Source organism: Piliocolobus tephrosceles, chromosome 6, assembly GCF_002776525.5.
Source record: "Piliocolobus tephrosceles isolate RC106 chromosome 6, ASM277652v3, whole genome shotgun sequence".
NCBI lineage: Eukaryota > Metazoa > Chordata > Mammalia > Primates > Cercopithecidae > Piliocolobus > Piliocolobus tephrosceles.
In genome coordinates, this window is record NC_045439.1 from 57,551,527 (window position 1) to 57,568,877 (window position 17,351).

General features: G+C 43.3%; 1 protein-coding gene across 1 annotated transcript; it reads right to left on the reverse strand.

Annotated features, from left to right (window-relative positions):
- Positions 1-67: 67 nt before the first annotated feature.
- KLHDC2 (kelch domain containing 2) lies at positions 68-16,079 on the reverse strand. Its single transcript, XM_023222686.2, has 13 exons — positions 15,084-16,079; positions 12,019-12,098; positions 8,737-8,854; positions 5,445-5,560; positions 5,139-5,220; positions 4,894-4,977; positions 3,547-3,627; positions 3,416-3,474; positions 2,900-3,009; positions 2,432-2,504; positions 750-837; positions 612-664; positions 68-378 (listed from the first exon to the last, which is right to left on the reverse strand). The coding sequence occupies exons 1-13, from the start codon at positions 15,234-15,236 to the stop codon at positions 255-257; spliced, it is 1,221 nt and encodes a 406-aa protein (XP_023078454.2). The 5' UTR covers positions 15,237-16,079; the 3' UTR covers positions 68-254.
- Between the last annotated feature and the right edge of the window lie 1,272 nt (positions 16,080-17,351).

The window sequence follows — 17,351 nt, forward strand, 5'->3', positions numbered from 1 at the left end:
CCATTCTCCAGGGTAAAAAGCCCAACCCAACCATTACTTCTCTTTTACTTTAATAGAGGACAGCTACTGGTGTTAAATACATTTATTGTAAACTTTATAGACACAAAAATAGGTTCTCTAGGCCATTCACATGCACATTAAAACCAAAAGCTGCAAACTACAACAATGCATATAATTATACAAATGATGCCACTCTGTGATGTTTACAGGATTGCTGTCCATGCAAGGTGATCATAGGCATTATTTATGAAGCGTTAAGATCCAGAAGTGTTGTTACTACCAAACCTCTGATTAACACTGTGAAGTAAGTGTTTTGGAAGGCAGTTCCATGAGTTGGCTAACATTTCTTTAAAGCAAATGACTGCTTCTAAGCTTAGCCTGAAAGTGGACAAGCAAAGAGAAGAGTAATTTCACTTTACTGTTTCGAAGTACATTCACTTGAAAAACTACATAAAACATCCCTCTTTCTTCAAAGATTTTCATAGGAACTGGTTATAGCAATGACGTTTTATTATTGCCCTTAAATAATCCATAAACCTGGTTTTTTGAGAGTGCTAAGTCTTAGGAAACAATTTTAAATAATCTAAGTGCCAAGTACAAAGTTAACTTACCGTACAAGAGATTTTGGTTGAACTGAAAATATTAGTATTTCATTACTGTGTGCCTGAAACATAGAAAGAACACATTTAAAAGCAAATGCTTTTTTTTGCAAGTAAGTTTCAGTAATAATATGAAGGTAGTATACTTACAGCTCTGTGATGGACAAGTAGGTTGTTGGCACATCCACCAAAAACAATTACTTCTCCTTCATCACTGGCACAAGCTGTGTGCCATAACCTGCGTTTAAAACAAAAACTTGAGTTTGAAGTCACCCAGAACGCCAGTTGGTCATTTGAGCTATGAAATAAAGACTAGAGATCTTAAGGTAGTTCAGACCAAAACATCATGGTGAGAAGTAAAATCTTTGTTTTTGAAGTAAAATCTTAAGGGAAAGCAGCAAAAGCAGATCAATCAATATCTATTTTATCTGGATATTATTTTATCTCTCTGGTCAGTTCTCATTTAGCAATGAGGAGTTTGAACTGAACGATCTGTTCTCTAGGTCTTTGTTAGCAATAAAAGTTGTATGGGAGCTGAGTGGTATATGCCTTCTTCCATAGGTAGGGCCAACTGGCCTTACACAGAACATCTGAGGGATGGTGAAAGCCCTGCTTGAGTAAACTATAAAGTCTCAGAAAGCCTGGCAGTTTTATGGAGAGATCATTTGTGCAAATGAAGTCTTACTGGCATGACTATACTTGGTTTAGAGGCTTGGGGAAAAAATGTAGGCTTTGAACACTAATTCTGACTGTATCATTTCTTTTAGCATTTTGTTTTGAGATTAACAAGAGAAAATTATCGGTGTTTAATAAGCTCTTCTTTCTGGATGATTTGATTTCTTCATCTTTGTTATACAGTGCTACTGCAAATCTAATGGACAGTTCTTGTTTTTTCCCTCTGTAGTGTTTTTTTTTTTTGAGACAGTCTTTCTCTGTCAGCCAAGCTGGAGTGCAGTGGTGCAATCTCAGCTCACTGCATCCTCTACCTCCTGAATAGCTGGGACTATAGACATATGCTACCACACCTAGCTCAATTTTTCTATTTTTTGTAGAGATGGGGTTTTGCCACGTTGCCCAACCTGGTCTTGAACCCCTGGGTTCAAGCAATCTGCCTGCCTCAGCCTCCAGAAGTGCTGGGATTACAGCTGTAATCCTGCAATCCCACTGCACCTGGCCTCCCATGTGATTAAGGTTTAAAAATTTTACCCATTCCAGCACCTCTACCCTTTATATTTTTTTGGAGACAGAGTTTTGCTCTTGTTGCCCAAGCTGGAGTGCAATGGCACGATCTCAGCCCACTGCAACCTCTGCCTCCCTGGTTCAGGCAATTCTCCTGCCTCAGCCTCTCAAGTAGTTGGGATTACAGGCATGTGCCACCACGCCCAGCTAATTTTGTATTTTTAGTAGAGATGGGGTTTCACCGTGTTGGCCAGGCTGGAACTCCTGACCTCAGGTGATCTGCCTGCCTCGGCCTCCCCAAGTGCTGGGATTACCCGTGTGAGCCACCATGCCTGGCTGACCCTCATTTTTAATAAACTTAGATGCAGTTCAACTCATTGAAGTGAAAAGCTTGATTGTATATTTAAACTATGTGTCAATTTTATAATGGAAGGAAGAAGCAAAAATAAAATTCCAGCCCTATTCTTCATACACAGATGATGGAAAGGAGAGCATTTAATACTAGGATAACATTGGTTTTCTTTTCATTAAGAAGTATTTCAAACCTTAGTGAATGCTAAGATTTTTATAAATAAGAATGCTGGATATAATGCAGCCAAAACCTCAATTCTTACATCTTATGTATATTCAGTATAAGAACTGCCTTTAAATACCTTGGTTTTTCAGTATATGGATGATTAAATTGTATCCATTCATTTTTACTGATGCAGTAAGTCCAGGCATCACCTGATTAAAGCAAAGAAAAAAGAGCTATGAAGTATATTAGTCTACCAATATGACATTGACATTTAAAGGGCACAGTTTTGGCAAGAAAGGTAATAAATCAGATCGTGAGTAGATACAGAGAGTATATTTTCTTTTTTTTTTTTTTTTTTCCCCTGCAGTTAACCAAGTAAGCTCTTTGCATGTTATAGCCCTTCAGCAGGGCTCTTAAGTGCTCCAGGTTCTTTATTGAGCAGAAGTATGCCATATAGTACAATTATAGCTATGTTACAGGATCAAAGTTAATTTCACACCTTCCAACCAACCCTGTAAGCCCTCTCGTAAGTCTCTAGTAGACTCATTTTCAGCTATTATATACAGATGATATATGATGATTTCGTTATCATTCAAGGACTTACTTAGTGGCTGTTTATCAGTGGTAAATCCTCCAAAGAGAAAAAGATGATCTGAAGAAACTGGCGTTAGTGAGTGCCAAGATCGGCCAACTGGGCATATGCCTTGTGGAATTCTGAAAATAACAGCTAAGTTACAATATCTGCATTCAGAAGCAGCTACTGTATTTTTAAGTTTTCTTTTAAAATTTATATGTACATGTTATGGAAAAAGAGACCTTAAGTTTAAAAAGGTTTCTTGGTATAAACTACATGCTTTATACTGAAATATTTTCTTTGAAGATAGAATCGACTTCAGACCTTTTCTGTTCAACAAACACTGAGCACATGCTATGTACTAGGCACACAGTTACGGGAACTGGAAACAGAAAACTAAAATTCATTCCTTAAAGACCTAGTAATTATGTTTATTTAATTTCACAGTTACAGAAAAGTTAAGCAAGGACATTATATATCAATAGTAGGGAATATAGGGTAAAAACAATCTGAATTTTGGAAAAACTTATCTAAAGTGATACCTACAGTTCATTCCACTCCCATGTATCCAGATTAAGATAGTGAAGATCATTCATTCTAGCATCCTAGAAAAGGATAATTAAGTTATCATTTTGAAGAATTCAAAAGCAAGTCATTGAAGTTGTTTAAATACTTACTCGATATCTGCCTCCAAACACAAAGCCTCTATTTCCAACAGTTGCACAGGCATGGGCAGCACGAGGTGAAGGTGCTTTACCCTATTAGAGTCACATAAGCAAGTCAGTACATAAGTGAACTTTTTATAAACAGAGGGAAGATACCAGAGTCTACTCTGGATATGGGAATAGAATATGTAAGGCACTTGAGCTTTTAAAAGTTGGAGTGTAGACTTACAGACAACAGCAGTACTACAAGCTGACTACCAAAACTTGGCATTTTAATTTTCTGTTTTTGAGATGTGCTACTGAATGGGTAGCTAACATAATAGGCTGCTTTATTTTTTCTCTTTTAAAATAAAGGCTGGCATATTATATAATATCTGTGTCAGAGGGAAAAGAAATATAATGTCTGTGTCAGAGGGAAAAGAAATCTATTATTTAAGTAATACAAGTTCCTATCTAGTGCAGAGTTATTTAATTACAGGTTGAGTGTCTGTAATCAGAAAATCCAAAATCTGAAATGCTCCAAAATCTGAAAATTTGAGTGCCAACATGATAAAGGAAATGCTCATTGGAGCATTTTGGATCTTTGGATTAGAGATAGCTGTTAAGTATATAATACAAATATCCAAAATCTGAAAAAAAATCAAACACTTCTACCATGTAAAATGTATTAGATAGGTTGGGCACGGTGGTTCACGCCTGTAATCCCAGCACTTTGGGAGGCTGAGGCGGGCGGATCACCAGGTCAGGAGTTTGAGACCATCCTGGGGAATACGGTGAAACCCCGTCTCTACTGAAAATACAAAAAAATTAGCTGGGCGTGGTGGCAGGCGCCTGTAGTCCCAGCTACTCGGGAGGCTGAGGCAGGAGAATGGCGTTAACCCGGAAGGCGGCGGAGCTTGCAGTGAGTGGAGATCGCGCCACTGCACTCCAGCCTGGGCAACAGAGCGAGACTCCGTCTCAAAAAAAAAAAAAATTAGCTGGGCCTGGTGGCGGGCGCCTGTAATCCCAGGTACTCGGGAAGCTGAGGCAGGAGAATCGCTTGAACCTGGGAGGAGGACATTGCAGTGAGCGGAGATCCCGCCACTGCACTCCAGCCCAGGCGACAGTGTAAAACTGTCTCAAAAAAAAAAAAAAAGTATTAAATAATAGATGCTGGGTTAGTCATTTCATACATTCATTAAACTTCTGTGTTCTAGATTCCTTGGAAATTATTAAAGTTAAGGATCTTATCCCCAGAAAACAAGAATGAACTGTCACTTTCACAGTATCTTCCAACTCTGGTACACCCCTCTCCGCACCCCAACCCTCCCTGTTGCCTCTTGAGTATCCTTAACAATTCATTATTCTTTAGTAACTCACAGTAGTTACAGGCTGGCTCCAGGTAAATGTTTCAGTATCTAAAATATGTACATGATCATTCCATCCTCTTGGATGACTTGAATTCTACAGAAAATAAGAATCTGAGTTATTTTACAAATGATATTTATAAAATTAGATGGCCTGCCTGATTACCAAAGAAAAGTGCACAAAACTTATTAGCAAACATAAAATGTATTATTTCAATATACTAAGGAGGCCATATGCAAATACAGAACTTCACTTACCCAAAAAGATGTTTCATCAAATTCAAAAGTTCCCAATACTTTATCTTCAGGCAAATATCCATACCCTCCAAAAAATATTAACCTGTTTGATGAAAAACCAAGACCCTAAAAATTCAAATACCCATAGGATAGGATACAAGCAATTTATCTTAAGTGCTGTGTTAAATGCTTTCATGTATTTACTCAGTTAATCTTCATATGGGCCCTATGAGGTATGTTCTGTGCAAATGGTTACTGGTTAAGGATACTTGAATGGTAAACCACTTTACACATTAAAAACCCAAACCTGTAATGCCGCCAACTCACTTGTTTTTATATACCCAGACACCAAGTTTGTCCTTTGATGATGGAGGAATTCCTTGGCAATCAATTCTTTCCCATTGTAACACTCTGTCTGTAGACCTTGAATCCAGCATGTAGAACTGTCAGAAGCAATGGTTTCCGTTAGATTTGGTTATATGAAAGAAATTCAAGTTTAGCATTTAATTTTACTATGATTTATGATAAGAGTACCATCTAATTCAGTTCTACTGGAATTGTGACTGCAGACTGGCTGCCAGACTGCTCAGAGTCCAGATTAGGACTCTGGGACTGAATACTAATCTCCTAAGTCACTAAGCACACAGTTAGCTCAACTAATTTTTTTTCATAGCCGCACTTTATTTTTTTTTTTTAAGAGACAGGGTCTCTCTTGCCCAGGCTGGAGTGCAGTGGCACAATCATAGATTACTATAATCTAAACTCCTGGGCTTAGTTATCTTCCCACCTTAGCTTCCCAAGTAGATGGACTACAGGCATGGACCACCATACCTGGCTAAGACAGCCATATATTTTATTTTCCCATTTTTATTTTTTTATTTTTTATCTCAATAGGTTTTTGGGGAACAGGTGATGTTTGGTTACGTGGATAAGTTCTTTCGTGGTGATTTCTGAGATTTTGGTGCACTCATCACCCAAGCAGTGTACACTGTACCCAATGTGTAGTCTTTTATCCCTCACCCACCTATCACCTTTTCCCTCTGAGTCTCCAAAGTCCATTGTATCATTCTTATGCCTTTGCATCCTCATAGCTTAGCTCCCACTTATGAGTGAGAACATACGGTGTTTGGTTTTCCATTCCTGAGTTACTTAGAATAACGGTCTCCATTTCCATCTAGGTTGCTGCAAATGCCATTATTTTGTTCCTTTTTATGGCAGAGTAGTAGTCCCTGGTATATGTATGCACTACTTTTTCTTAATCCACTTGTTGATTGGTGGGTATTGGGCTGGTTCCATATTTTTGCAATTGCAAAATTGTGCTGATAGCCATATTTATTTTGTTATTTTATTTTTTGGTGGGGACAGAATCTCGCTCTGTCACCCAGGCTGGAGTGCAGTGGCATGATCTCGGCTCACTGCAATTTCTGCCTCCTGTAGCTAGGATTACAGGCATGCACCAACATGCCCAGCTAATTTTTGTATTTTTAGTAGAGACAGGTTTTTGTCATGTTGGCCAGGCTGGTCTCAAACTCCTGGCCTCAAGTGATGTGCCCACTTGGGCCTCCCAAAGTGCTGGATTGTAAGCATAAGCCACCACACCTGACCCTGATATAGGGACTCTGAATTGTAGTTATTTAATTTATGGGTATCAGAATGGTATTACCCAAAAAAATTAGGTTTAGTAATTTTACCTTTAAATTCAATTTAACAAATATGTATTTGGTGCCTCTCTAAGATTAAAGAGTTAATTGAGTTAATCTTTAAGATTAAAGAGATTAAGGATCAATACTTAAATTAATTAGCTTAAATTAATTAACTTAAATTAATTAAGGATCTTTCCTTTAAAGGGTTCATATCCAGGCAACTGAATATATCTGACCACAATATATGTATTTCTTCTCTGAGACACTCAAGCTTCCACTGAGTCAAACTTAAAACACACAACCCTAGCCACTCGACATACTGCCACTGTTTCTGTAACTACCTCCATAAAACCACAGCTTGTCTCCTTGTCCATAAAACCTTGTCCATAAAATCACAGCTTGTCCCAAGCTTTTAAGTTGTGTCAGTTATTGTTCTCCCCCTTGGCTCTGAAATATATATGGCTCAATGATAGCCTATAGATGTGCCTCACAGAATCTTTCAGGCATAGAACTCTTTCTTCAAGCAGAATACAAAGCAAAAGCCCAATGTATACAAACAAAAGTGGAGCTACGCATGTTAAAACGGAGGAGGAAGGGGCAGCTTGGAGCCTAACACCATATGCTCCTCCCACAGGTGTCCCAAAGCATCTCAAATCCCTAAAGTTTCTAGGAACATAGTTTGAAACCATCTCAGCCACATGTTCCATCCATTTGGAATTTCGATAATTAAGATATTTGCTGCCGGGCGTGGTGGCTCACGTCTGTAATCCCAGCACTTTGGGAGGTCGAAGCAGGTGGATCACCTGAGGTCAGGAGTTCAATACCAGCCTGGCCAGCATGGTGAAACCCTGTTTCTACTAACAATACAAAAAAATTAGCCGGGTGTGGTGATGCATGCCCGTAATCCCAGCTACTCAGGAGGCTGAGGTATAAGAATCACTTGAACCTGGGAGGCGGAGGTTGCAGTGAGCCAAGACTGTCCCACTGCACTCCAGCCTGGGTGACAAAGCGAGACTCTGTCCCCACCCCGCCCCACCCCAAAAAAAGACATTTGCTTATATCTCTTTATCTTGGCTACTCCTTCCAGTTTTATTATTCAGTTCAAGCATCATCTCTTCGGTCAAGACTTTCCTTGTTCTGTTCCCTCATCCCACCAAACACAATGTCAAAGACTTTTTCAGATTCAACAATACTTACTGAGTTATTTTCTATATGCCAGGTGCTGTGTATCTCTCTAGCAGATGCTACTGCAGTGATTTACTTACTATATGTGTCCCTTCTAGAATGAGTTCCAAGAGGTGAGAACTGTATCATTCTTCTGTCTCCAGTGTCCAGCCAAGTGCTCAGCATATAAAGTGCTTACTAAGTTGCCAACTTAGTAGACTCCTATCGATTCATTTATTTGGCAACTCAATAAGCACTAATACATGGTATATGTATCTTTTCTGATTGACTTAATCTGTCTCTTATTGGTCTGAAAGAGAAGAAGTGATGTCTTTTTCCTACTTGGAACAAAATATGGCAAAGTCTGAACAGCAGAATCTTTGGCACCACTTTATAGGAATGTTAACACGTAGTTTTGTCAGTTTTAATTTATCCTTATGGCTTTCTGACTGGTTGGCCTGCTCATTTTTACCCTTCCCTCCATTACATCTTGTCTTTGTCTGCAATTTTATTACTAATGTTCATCTAACATTTAAGGGTTCTAAGAGAACAAGTAGCTGCAAAAAGCACAAATAAAAACCACTCAGGAAGTTACTGCACGCAAGTTACCAGCAAAAGTTGATTTTACATAATGCCTAGGTAAATATAGATTGGCAAACAAAATACTAAAATTCACATTCATATCATAATCAAGTACAAATCATTTTTAACTGGGACACAAATAAGTCTTGGGCTAGCCTTAGAAATTTGCAGTTGTTTGAAAGATAGTAAGAAAAAAAATGCCTCCAGCCATAATCCTTAGAAACACTAACCTTATTGGTATTGCCTCTTGAATGGTGTCCTCCAAACAAGTACAGCACCCTGTCTACACACACAGCACAGCTTCCTGACATAGAAGGAGGAACATCACCTTCAGTGTTGATTTTTTTCCTAAGGGGGAATAAATTAAATGTATGTAAGTTAAAGGGAAAAAATGCAGAAGTCTATTTTTCTTCTACTTATATCCTCACAATAAAGGAATAAAACGAGAAGGCAGAGTAGACAGTGAGTGCCTCTAGGGTCTCTTCTAGGTCTAAACTTAGTTCAAGGAATGTGTTTTCCCCTCTTTACCTATTCCACAGACAGTGCCAGCTGGCCCCATTGTACAGGCATAATGAGAGATTCTGAAAGCCTAAGTCATATTTTATTATTCTAGGAGCATACCATTTTATGTTTCTCAGACTAAACTGTTTGCTATTTATTTACATGGCCATAAGTTGTTTTGTTTTTGAGTGGGCCAGGAGCCCAGAAGGAAAACCTCAACATTCCCAGTCCTGATAGATTAATTCAGTGTTTTTTCTTCAGTCACCTTTTTGCTGTTCATATGCATCAGATTCAGTCCTTTATGTAACACTACAAACAAGTAGTGCCATGTGCCAGGCATTCCTGAGTGCTTTGTATGTATTAACTCATTCTGAATCTAAAAATTGATCTGAATCAACCTAAGGAATCTAATATTTAAAATTCTAACAGTATACTCAAGGTCTTCTGCTAAAACTGTCAGATATAATAATATTTATCTTTGCTAAACTTAAAGTTTTAGAAGGCTCACTTTTTAAAGTTACTATTTTTGGCTGGGCACGGTGGCTCACGCCTGTAATCGCAGCACTTTGGGAGCCCGCAGCAGGTGGATCACAAGGTCAAGAAATCGAGACTATCCTGGTTAACACGGTGAAACCCCATCTCTACTAAAAATACAAAAAATTAGCCGGGCATTGTGGCACGTGCCTGTAGTCCCAGCTACTAGGGAGGCTGAGGCAGGAGAATGGTGTGAACCCAGGAGGCGAAGCTTGCAGTGAGCCGAGATTGCGCCACTGCACTCCAGCCTGGGCGACAGAGCGAGACTGTCTCAAAAAAAAAAAAAAGTTATTAATTTTAAATAGAAACAGGGTCTCACTGTGTTGCTCATGCTGGTCTTGAAATCCTGGGCTCAAGTGATCCTCCCACTTCAGCCTCCCAAAGTGCTAGGATTACAGGTGTGAGCCACCACACTTGGCCTTAAAAATTATTTTTTAAAACATGTAGCATTCCGCTTTTAAGAGAATTATAAATTCCCAATTCTCTAGAAAAGGATTAAGAAACAGCTTCATATTAAAAACAATTTGTTATATACAGAAATACTCATGACATTTTTAGTTTGTAACTTTCTTTCTTTTTGAGATGGAGTCTTTTTGTCGCCCAGGCTGGAGTGCAGTGGCACTATCTCTGCTCACTGCAAGTTCCACCCCCTGGGTTCATGTCATTCTCCTGCCTCAGCCTCCCGAGTAGCTGGGACTACAGGCGCCCGCCACCATGCCCAGCTAATTTTTTCGTATTTTTAGTAGAGACGGGGTTTCACAGTGTTCGCCAGGATGGTCTTGATCTCCTGACCTCGTGATCCACCTGCCTCGGCCTCCCAAAGTGCTGGGATTACAGGCGTGAGCCACCGCGCCCAGCCTAGTTTGTAACTCTTAAACTTTTTTGTTTGTTTTTTGAGATGGAGTCTCACTGTATCACCCAGGCTGGAGTACAATGGTGTGATCTTGGTTCACTGCAGCCTCTGCCTCCCGGGTTCAAGTGATTCTCCTGCCTCAGCCTCCCTAGTACCTGGGATTACAGGCACCTGCCATCATGCCTGGCTAATTTTTGTAGAGACGGGGTTTCACCATGTTGGCAAGGCTGGTCTTCAACTTCTGACCTAAGGTGATCTGCCTGCCTCAGCCTCCCAAAGTGCTGGGATTACGGGCATGAGCCACAGCATCCAGCCTCTTAAGTGGGACTACTATGGTAATTTTGAGATCTACAGTAAGTAAAATATTTAAAGCACAAAGGTCTCACAAAGACACCATGGGGAAAACTACTTTGTAAATCCCCAACCATGGCTAACCCAGCATTTTGAGAAACACCTAAATTCTACCAGGGACATGCTCTTGACTACTACTATTATGAAACTGGCAAAAGATCATTTCAGATTATCTCCAGTTTACAAAAAGGGCAAACTGGAGGTCATTTTGGTTTTTAAACAGAACCACACTATTTTTAAAAAGATTTGCCCCTGGCGCGGTGGCTCACGCCTGTAATCCTAGCACTTTGGGAGGCCAAGACGGGCGGATCACGAGGTCAGGAGATCGAGACCATCCTGGTTAACACGGTAAAACCCCGTCTCTACTAAAAATTACAAAAAACTAGCCGGGCGAGGTGGCAGGTCCCTGTAGTCCCACCACCTCGGGAGGCTAGGCCGGAGAATGGCGGAAACCCGGGAGGCGGAGCGTGTAGAGAGCGGTGATCTGGCCACTCCACCCCAACCCGGGGGAAAGAGGCAAACTCTGTTTCAAAAAAAAAAAAGAAAAAAAAAGATTTGCATGCAAATTTTGAGAGCTCATTAAAATAGAATACCACCTTTATTTTTAGCAGATAAAATTCTATACAATCTAAAATCTAACCACCATTTAAAATCCTTTCCTTATTCAAGATAGAAGACTTAGTATCTTGAAAAAAAATGGAACATTATCTTTCCATTCTAGATCTGAAGCCTCTACATCTATTTTAAATATTACTATGATACTTGGGATAGAAATTTATTCTAAGTTATCAGAAGTATCTAGTAACTATAGAACAGGTGCTAAATTAAGCTTAGCAGCTAAGCTAAAGTAGCAGAACAGTGTTTTTAGAATATATAAATAGCTTAAAATGGGTTTTACAATTTTTTCTTTGCAGCCACATCTGATTTTTTTGTTTGTTTGTTTTTGGAGACAGTTTTGCTCTGTCACCCAGGCTGGAGTGCAGTGGTACGATCTCGGCTTACTGCCACCTCTGCCTCCCGGGTTCAAGCGATTCTCCCACCTCAGCCTCCCAAGTAGCTCCAATTACATGTGCACGCCACCACGCCTGGCTAATTTTTGTATTTTTAGTAGAGATGGGGTTTCACCATGTTGCCCAGGCTGGTGTTGAACTCCTGACCTCAAGTGATCCGCCCGCGTCAGCCTCCTAAAGTGCTGGGATTATAGGTGTGAGCCAGCCACCGTGCCCAGCCCTTATCTGAATTTTTTAGTCCCCCTTATAATATCCACATTTACCATCTTCCAGTCTCCATGTTGTAGATCCATAGTTCTTCTCTAGGCAGATAAAAGTCATATAATCCTCTGACTTGATTACTCTAAGAATAAAAATAAATAAATATAAAAACTGATATTTTAAAGAGGCACTACTATATTTTTTACATCGATCTTGAGATACTAATTTGATGAAAAGTTACATAGGTATTATAGTACACAATCCCCCCCAACCCATGCCACACACTCAAGGTAAAGCTCAATATAGATAGCTCTTAATTCAGAATTTTGATACAGCAGTTGCAATAGGGCAAGAAGAGATCTCTGAGACCTTTCTTTTTTTTTGAATCCAAGTCTCTATCACTCAGGATGGAGTGCAGTGGCGCGATCTCTGCTGGCTCACTGCAACGTCCACCTCCTGGGTTCAAGCAATTCTCATGCCTCAGCCTCCTGAGTAGCTGCGACTACAGATAGTAGCTCGCCATCACGCCTGGCTAATTTTTGTATTTTTAGTAGAGACAGGGTTTCACCATGTTGGCCAGGCTGGTCTCAAACTCCCGACCTCTAGCAATCCACCCACCTCAGCCTCCCAAAGTGCTGGGATTACAGGCTGTGAGCCATTGTGCCCAGCCAAGAGATCTCTGGGAACTCTCTAAGGCAGCTTTATCCTGAACAGAACCATGCGCCAAATTTCAGCTGGAAGACTTCAGGAGACTACCTGTGCCATCGTCAGCAGGCTGTTACTGAAAGTGCCTGATCCACACTGATCCACACTAACATGATGCGTGGTTTTCTAGGCACGCCTTCCTTTCACCTATTCATTCGCTAAGCAGCAACAGACAGGGCAGAACTGCAAATATGCAAAATATTAAATCCTCATGCAGAATTTTAAGTTCTTTGTTCTGCTCCATTTCCCTTTAGGTATTAATTCCTAACACAGACTGAGCGTACCATATGCCAGAGCTGAAAGCTATCCATGGATTACTTTATGTAATCCTTACAACAACCCTAAAAAATAGCTGATTTTATGAGAAAATGAGTTTAGAGTTTAAGTAATTTGCCCAAGATTATTTATGAAGTAATGGTGGCGCCAGGATTCTATCCTTTCCCTGAACTTTAACAACTGCCTGACATTCCCAGCCTTTGACCCTCCCTAGCCACTTTCGGAACAATGTTGATACAGTAAATGACTGCGGCTAGCCAAAAATGGGTGTCAAAGTCCAGCAAGCTTGAATATTAAACATACAGAAACAGAACAGTTGACCACGTAAACACTTCTTTTTCCACCCCACCAGTGATGAAGGGAAAGGCTGGAAGTGGGCTGACCCAGACGTGACCAGCCTGTCTTGGGGAGGAAAACTGCCTACTACGTAGGAAGCCAAAGTTTATTGCCTTTGAAACAGTCTCCAAGGGCTTCTGTGCCTACCCTCAGGGTTCCAGCCACCAGCCATAAATGGGGAGGGCAGTCTGTTTCAGAACCATCCAATTCAGTGATTGTGCTGCTTCTCCCTGAATCAGTCCCAATCATCCAGGCCTTTTTAAATCCACCACAAGAAATACTGCACATTGAGAATCCTCCCCTGCCCCACTCCCAAAGTCTCATTCTTTCATGCTGTCATTTTAAAAATACAATTATGAATTAGGTAGCTTAGACAGAAGTGTAATTGACAGGTTTCTCCAGGGGAATTAATTTACATTTTTATAAGGGTGACTACATGCTTGGCCCCCTTCTTGCAATTCCCTACCCCTTTCTAAAGTATTTTTGAGACAGTTTCCTTCTTGTTGCCCAGGCTGGAGTGCAATGGCGCCGTCTCAGCTCACTGCAACCTCCGCTTCCCGGGTTCAAGTAAGTGATTCTCCTGCCTCTGCCTCCCAAGTAGCCGGGATTAAGGCGCCCGTCACCACGCCCGCTAATTTTTTTTGTATTTTTAGTAGAGACGGAGTTTCACCATGTTGGCGCGACTGGTCTCCAGCTCCTGACTTCAGGTGATCCACCTACCTTGGCCTCCCAAAGTGCTAGGATTACAGGCGTGAGCCACCGCGCCCAGCCCCCTTTCTATTTTCTAACCACATTCATTGGAGACTGGGAAAAACACTGCAGATTAATTAGGATTGGCAAAAAATTACTTCTGCAGTTAAACCAAATTAAAGTATCAGGACAGCTATCTTTGAAAGCTGTCTCAAAAATGGTCAACTATGATCAAGTCAACTGTACCATAAGCTAAAAGCAATCACAAGGCACGGGCATAGGGAGGGCGGACAACATTTTCAAGACCAAAGAGGAATTTTGAGGTAGGACTGGATCAGAGCCATCCCAGGAAATAAAATTCTAGATTTCCGAGGAAGCAGGGTAAACAAGGGCAACTGGCTTTAAACTGCTAACTAATCACGTTGTTTATAACCAGGGGATTGGAGAGTCAAAGAGCTGCACTCTGTGTTCATTTGATGCTGGGGATTTTTTGGTTACTGGTGGAGCTTTTCCATTATCTTTAATATGGGTGTTTGCTGAAAAACTTCAACCCCACTGAAGCCAGAAGGAAAATAGTCCTGAGAGGTTCAAACAATAGTATGATGGCCATTTGCACAGGCGGGAAGGCTGAATAAGATGATTCCTGTAACCTTTTGGAATTCCTGTTTTCCTACACCTCGGACTCCCCGTTAAGTGGGCAGCGGTTCCCAGCTCCAGAGGGTAAAGTCCTCGTAGGCCGTCCTGATAACGGGTCTGAGTGGTATCACACACCGTCACCTTACACACCCCAACCCTTCCGAATGCACCACCCAAGCAACATTAACAGGGCCTTCCCCGGAATAACGCTCCAATGGCAACAACGGGGGTGGGAGTGAGTTGGCTTTGTGAGCACCAGGTTGACGTGACAGCAGCCCTGGAGGTTCGAGACGGGCTGGGGGGCTCGAGGGAAGGAAGATTCCCGCGCGCAAAAAAAACCAACCAACGGGCAGAGTCTGAGGTGGGGCGCGCGACGGAGGCGGGGAGCGCCCTTGGAGGGCCGCTCTGGCCTCCCTGCCTGGCCGCGAACCCAGACCCAAGTCACAGCCGAGCGACGTCTGCCGCGGCCCGGCCACTCACTGACCTTGTAGCCGCCCCAGACGAACATGTGGCGCCCGTCGCTGACGGCTACGTGGCCGCTGCGCTCGGCAGGGCAGGCGAGCTCCATGGACTCATAGCTCTCGAAGGCTGGCCCCGGCAAGTCGTCCGCCCGCATATCCTCGTTGCCATCAGCCATCTTGAGGCTGCACTTTTGCTCACCAGGAATGCCCACACCCGCGAGGGGCCAAAGAAACAAAGGAAAAGGAGAGAAATGCACAGTGGCGCGCGGCAAGGAAAAGGCGGCGGCGAAAGGGACGGCGTTAAGGCCTCTTTGCCGCCTGCGCTCACGTTTACCAGCCTCCTCGGCCGAGGACGGCTCTCCGCCGCCGCCGGGGCACGCCTGCAGACAGCGGGGCCGCGAGCGGAGCCAGGCGGCGGCGGCGTGGGCCCGGGACCCGGAGCACGGCGGGGAAGAGATCCGCGTCGGGCCGGCTCCCTCTTGCAGCCCGTCCGCCCCGCCTCCTGCAGCCCACGGCCTTGTTTACGCCGCGACCGGAAGCCGCCCGTTCCGCTGACACCGCCCGCCGAGCTCCGGAAGCGAGGCTGCTGCTCAGCGCCCCCAGCGCCGAGTCCTCCCGCCGCCGCCGCCTCCGCCCGCGCCACAGCTTACGGCCTGGGCACCGCAGCTCTGTGGGGTCCGGCGACTTCCAGTCGCGCTTCGAGTCTCCTTTAGCCGAGGGAACCACAGGGATAATGCCCTGAATCGGTCCCTGAAAGCTGCTGAATTTTAGCCGGATTGCTGCAAATTTTTTTTTTCTTCCCGAGAATTTCGTTTGATTGAGGGATGATCTCAGAGGGTTCACAGCCCTGGCAGGGGTACCAGAATTGCTCCACTAGCAAGTTTCTGGTCTCGCCTTAGAGTCGATGCAGGCCCTGCTGTCCTGCGGGCGCGAGGGCAGGCGCTCAGCTCTCACGCGGGGCCCCGCCCGATCCCCTGCGGCCTCTCCCGAGCTCCCGCCGCCCCGCCGGCGCCGCCTCTGCAGGAATCTGTCGTTGCCGCCGCCGCCGCCGCCAGCCGGGCAGCAGAGTTGGCTTGAAAAGCGTTTCCGAAGCCGTAACCACCCTTTTCTTCAGAGAGGAAGGCGGATCCTTTTCACGCACACACAGCTCTCTTTTGTTTTATATGATACCTTTCAATTGGGCCAAAAGAAAATTACGAGTTACCGTACTTGATACCTCACCTGTAAAACAGGGTGGGACAAAAATACACCTTAAATTCCTGATCTCACAGTGCCTCTAGAATTTATCGTGTTTGGTAGGAGGGGCGTGCTTTATTATCTCCATTTCCCTCATCTTCTGGTTGGGAGCACTCCATAGAAAAGAAATACTTTGAACAATGAAAGCCTTTTTTTTTTTTTTTTTTTTTTTGAGACGGAGTCTCGCTCTGCAGCCCAGGCTGGAGTGCAGTGGCCGGATCTCAGCTCACTGCAAGCTCCGCCTCCCGGGTTCACGCCATTCTCCTGCCTCAGCCTCCCGAGTAGCTGGGACTACAGGCGCCCACCAGGTCGCCCGGCTAGTTTTTTGTATTTTTGGTAAAGACGGGGTTTCACCATGTTAGCCAGGATGGTCTCGATCTCCTGACCTCGTGATCCGCCCGTCTGGGCCTCCCAAAGTGCTGGGATTACAGGCTTGAGCCACCGCGCCCGGCCGCCTTTTTTTTTTTTTTTAATTATTAAAATGATTATAGCCTGACACTCATCCACTAGTGGACCAGTGTGTTTACTTGAACTCAAGAACTTGAAAGTTACTTAAGAGGATTAATTAAAGCCTTCAACAAGGAAGCAAATCACCTTGAGGCTGTTAATACCTTATCTGCCATCCACCCTGGTTGGTGCCCTCATCTGTCTGGCTCACAGAATTCTTGCAGCAGTGCCTTCTCCCAGTGCAATTATGGTCACTAGACTTTGAGATTATCGAAGTTCGTTGTGAACCAACCTTGTGAATCTGATCAAGTCACTTGAAAACCTTGTGCTGGCTCCCGTCGTCCTTAGTAGAATCCAAAATTCAAATCTCGGCTGGGCGCGGTGGCTCACGCCTGTAATCCCAACATTTCGGGAGGCCGAGGCAGGCGGATCACCTGAGGTCAGGAGTTCGAGACCAGTCTGGCCAACATGGCGAAACCCCTTCTCTACTAAAAATACAAAAAAATTACGCAGGCGGGGTGGCCGGTGCCTGTAATCCCAGTTACTTGGGAGGCTGAGGCAGGAGAAACTCTTGAAGCCCGGAGGCGGAGGTTACAGTGAACCGAGAG

Excerpts from the sequence above, each read along its gene's own strand:
- KLHDC2 (XM_023222686.2), bottom strand. The coding sequence starts at position 15,236 with ATGGCTGATGGCAACGAGGATATGCGGGCGGACGACTTGCCGGGGCCA. Across the intron at positions 3,475-3,546 it reads TGTTTGGAGGCAGATATCGA|GATGCTAGAATGAATGATCT; the intron begins GTAAGTATTTAA and ends ATCCTTTTCTAG. Across the intron at positions 3,010-3,415 it reads ACATGGGAGTGGAATGAACT|AATTCCACAAGGCATATGCC; the intron begins GTAGGTATCACT and ends TGTTATTTTCAG.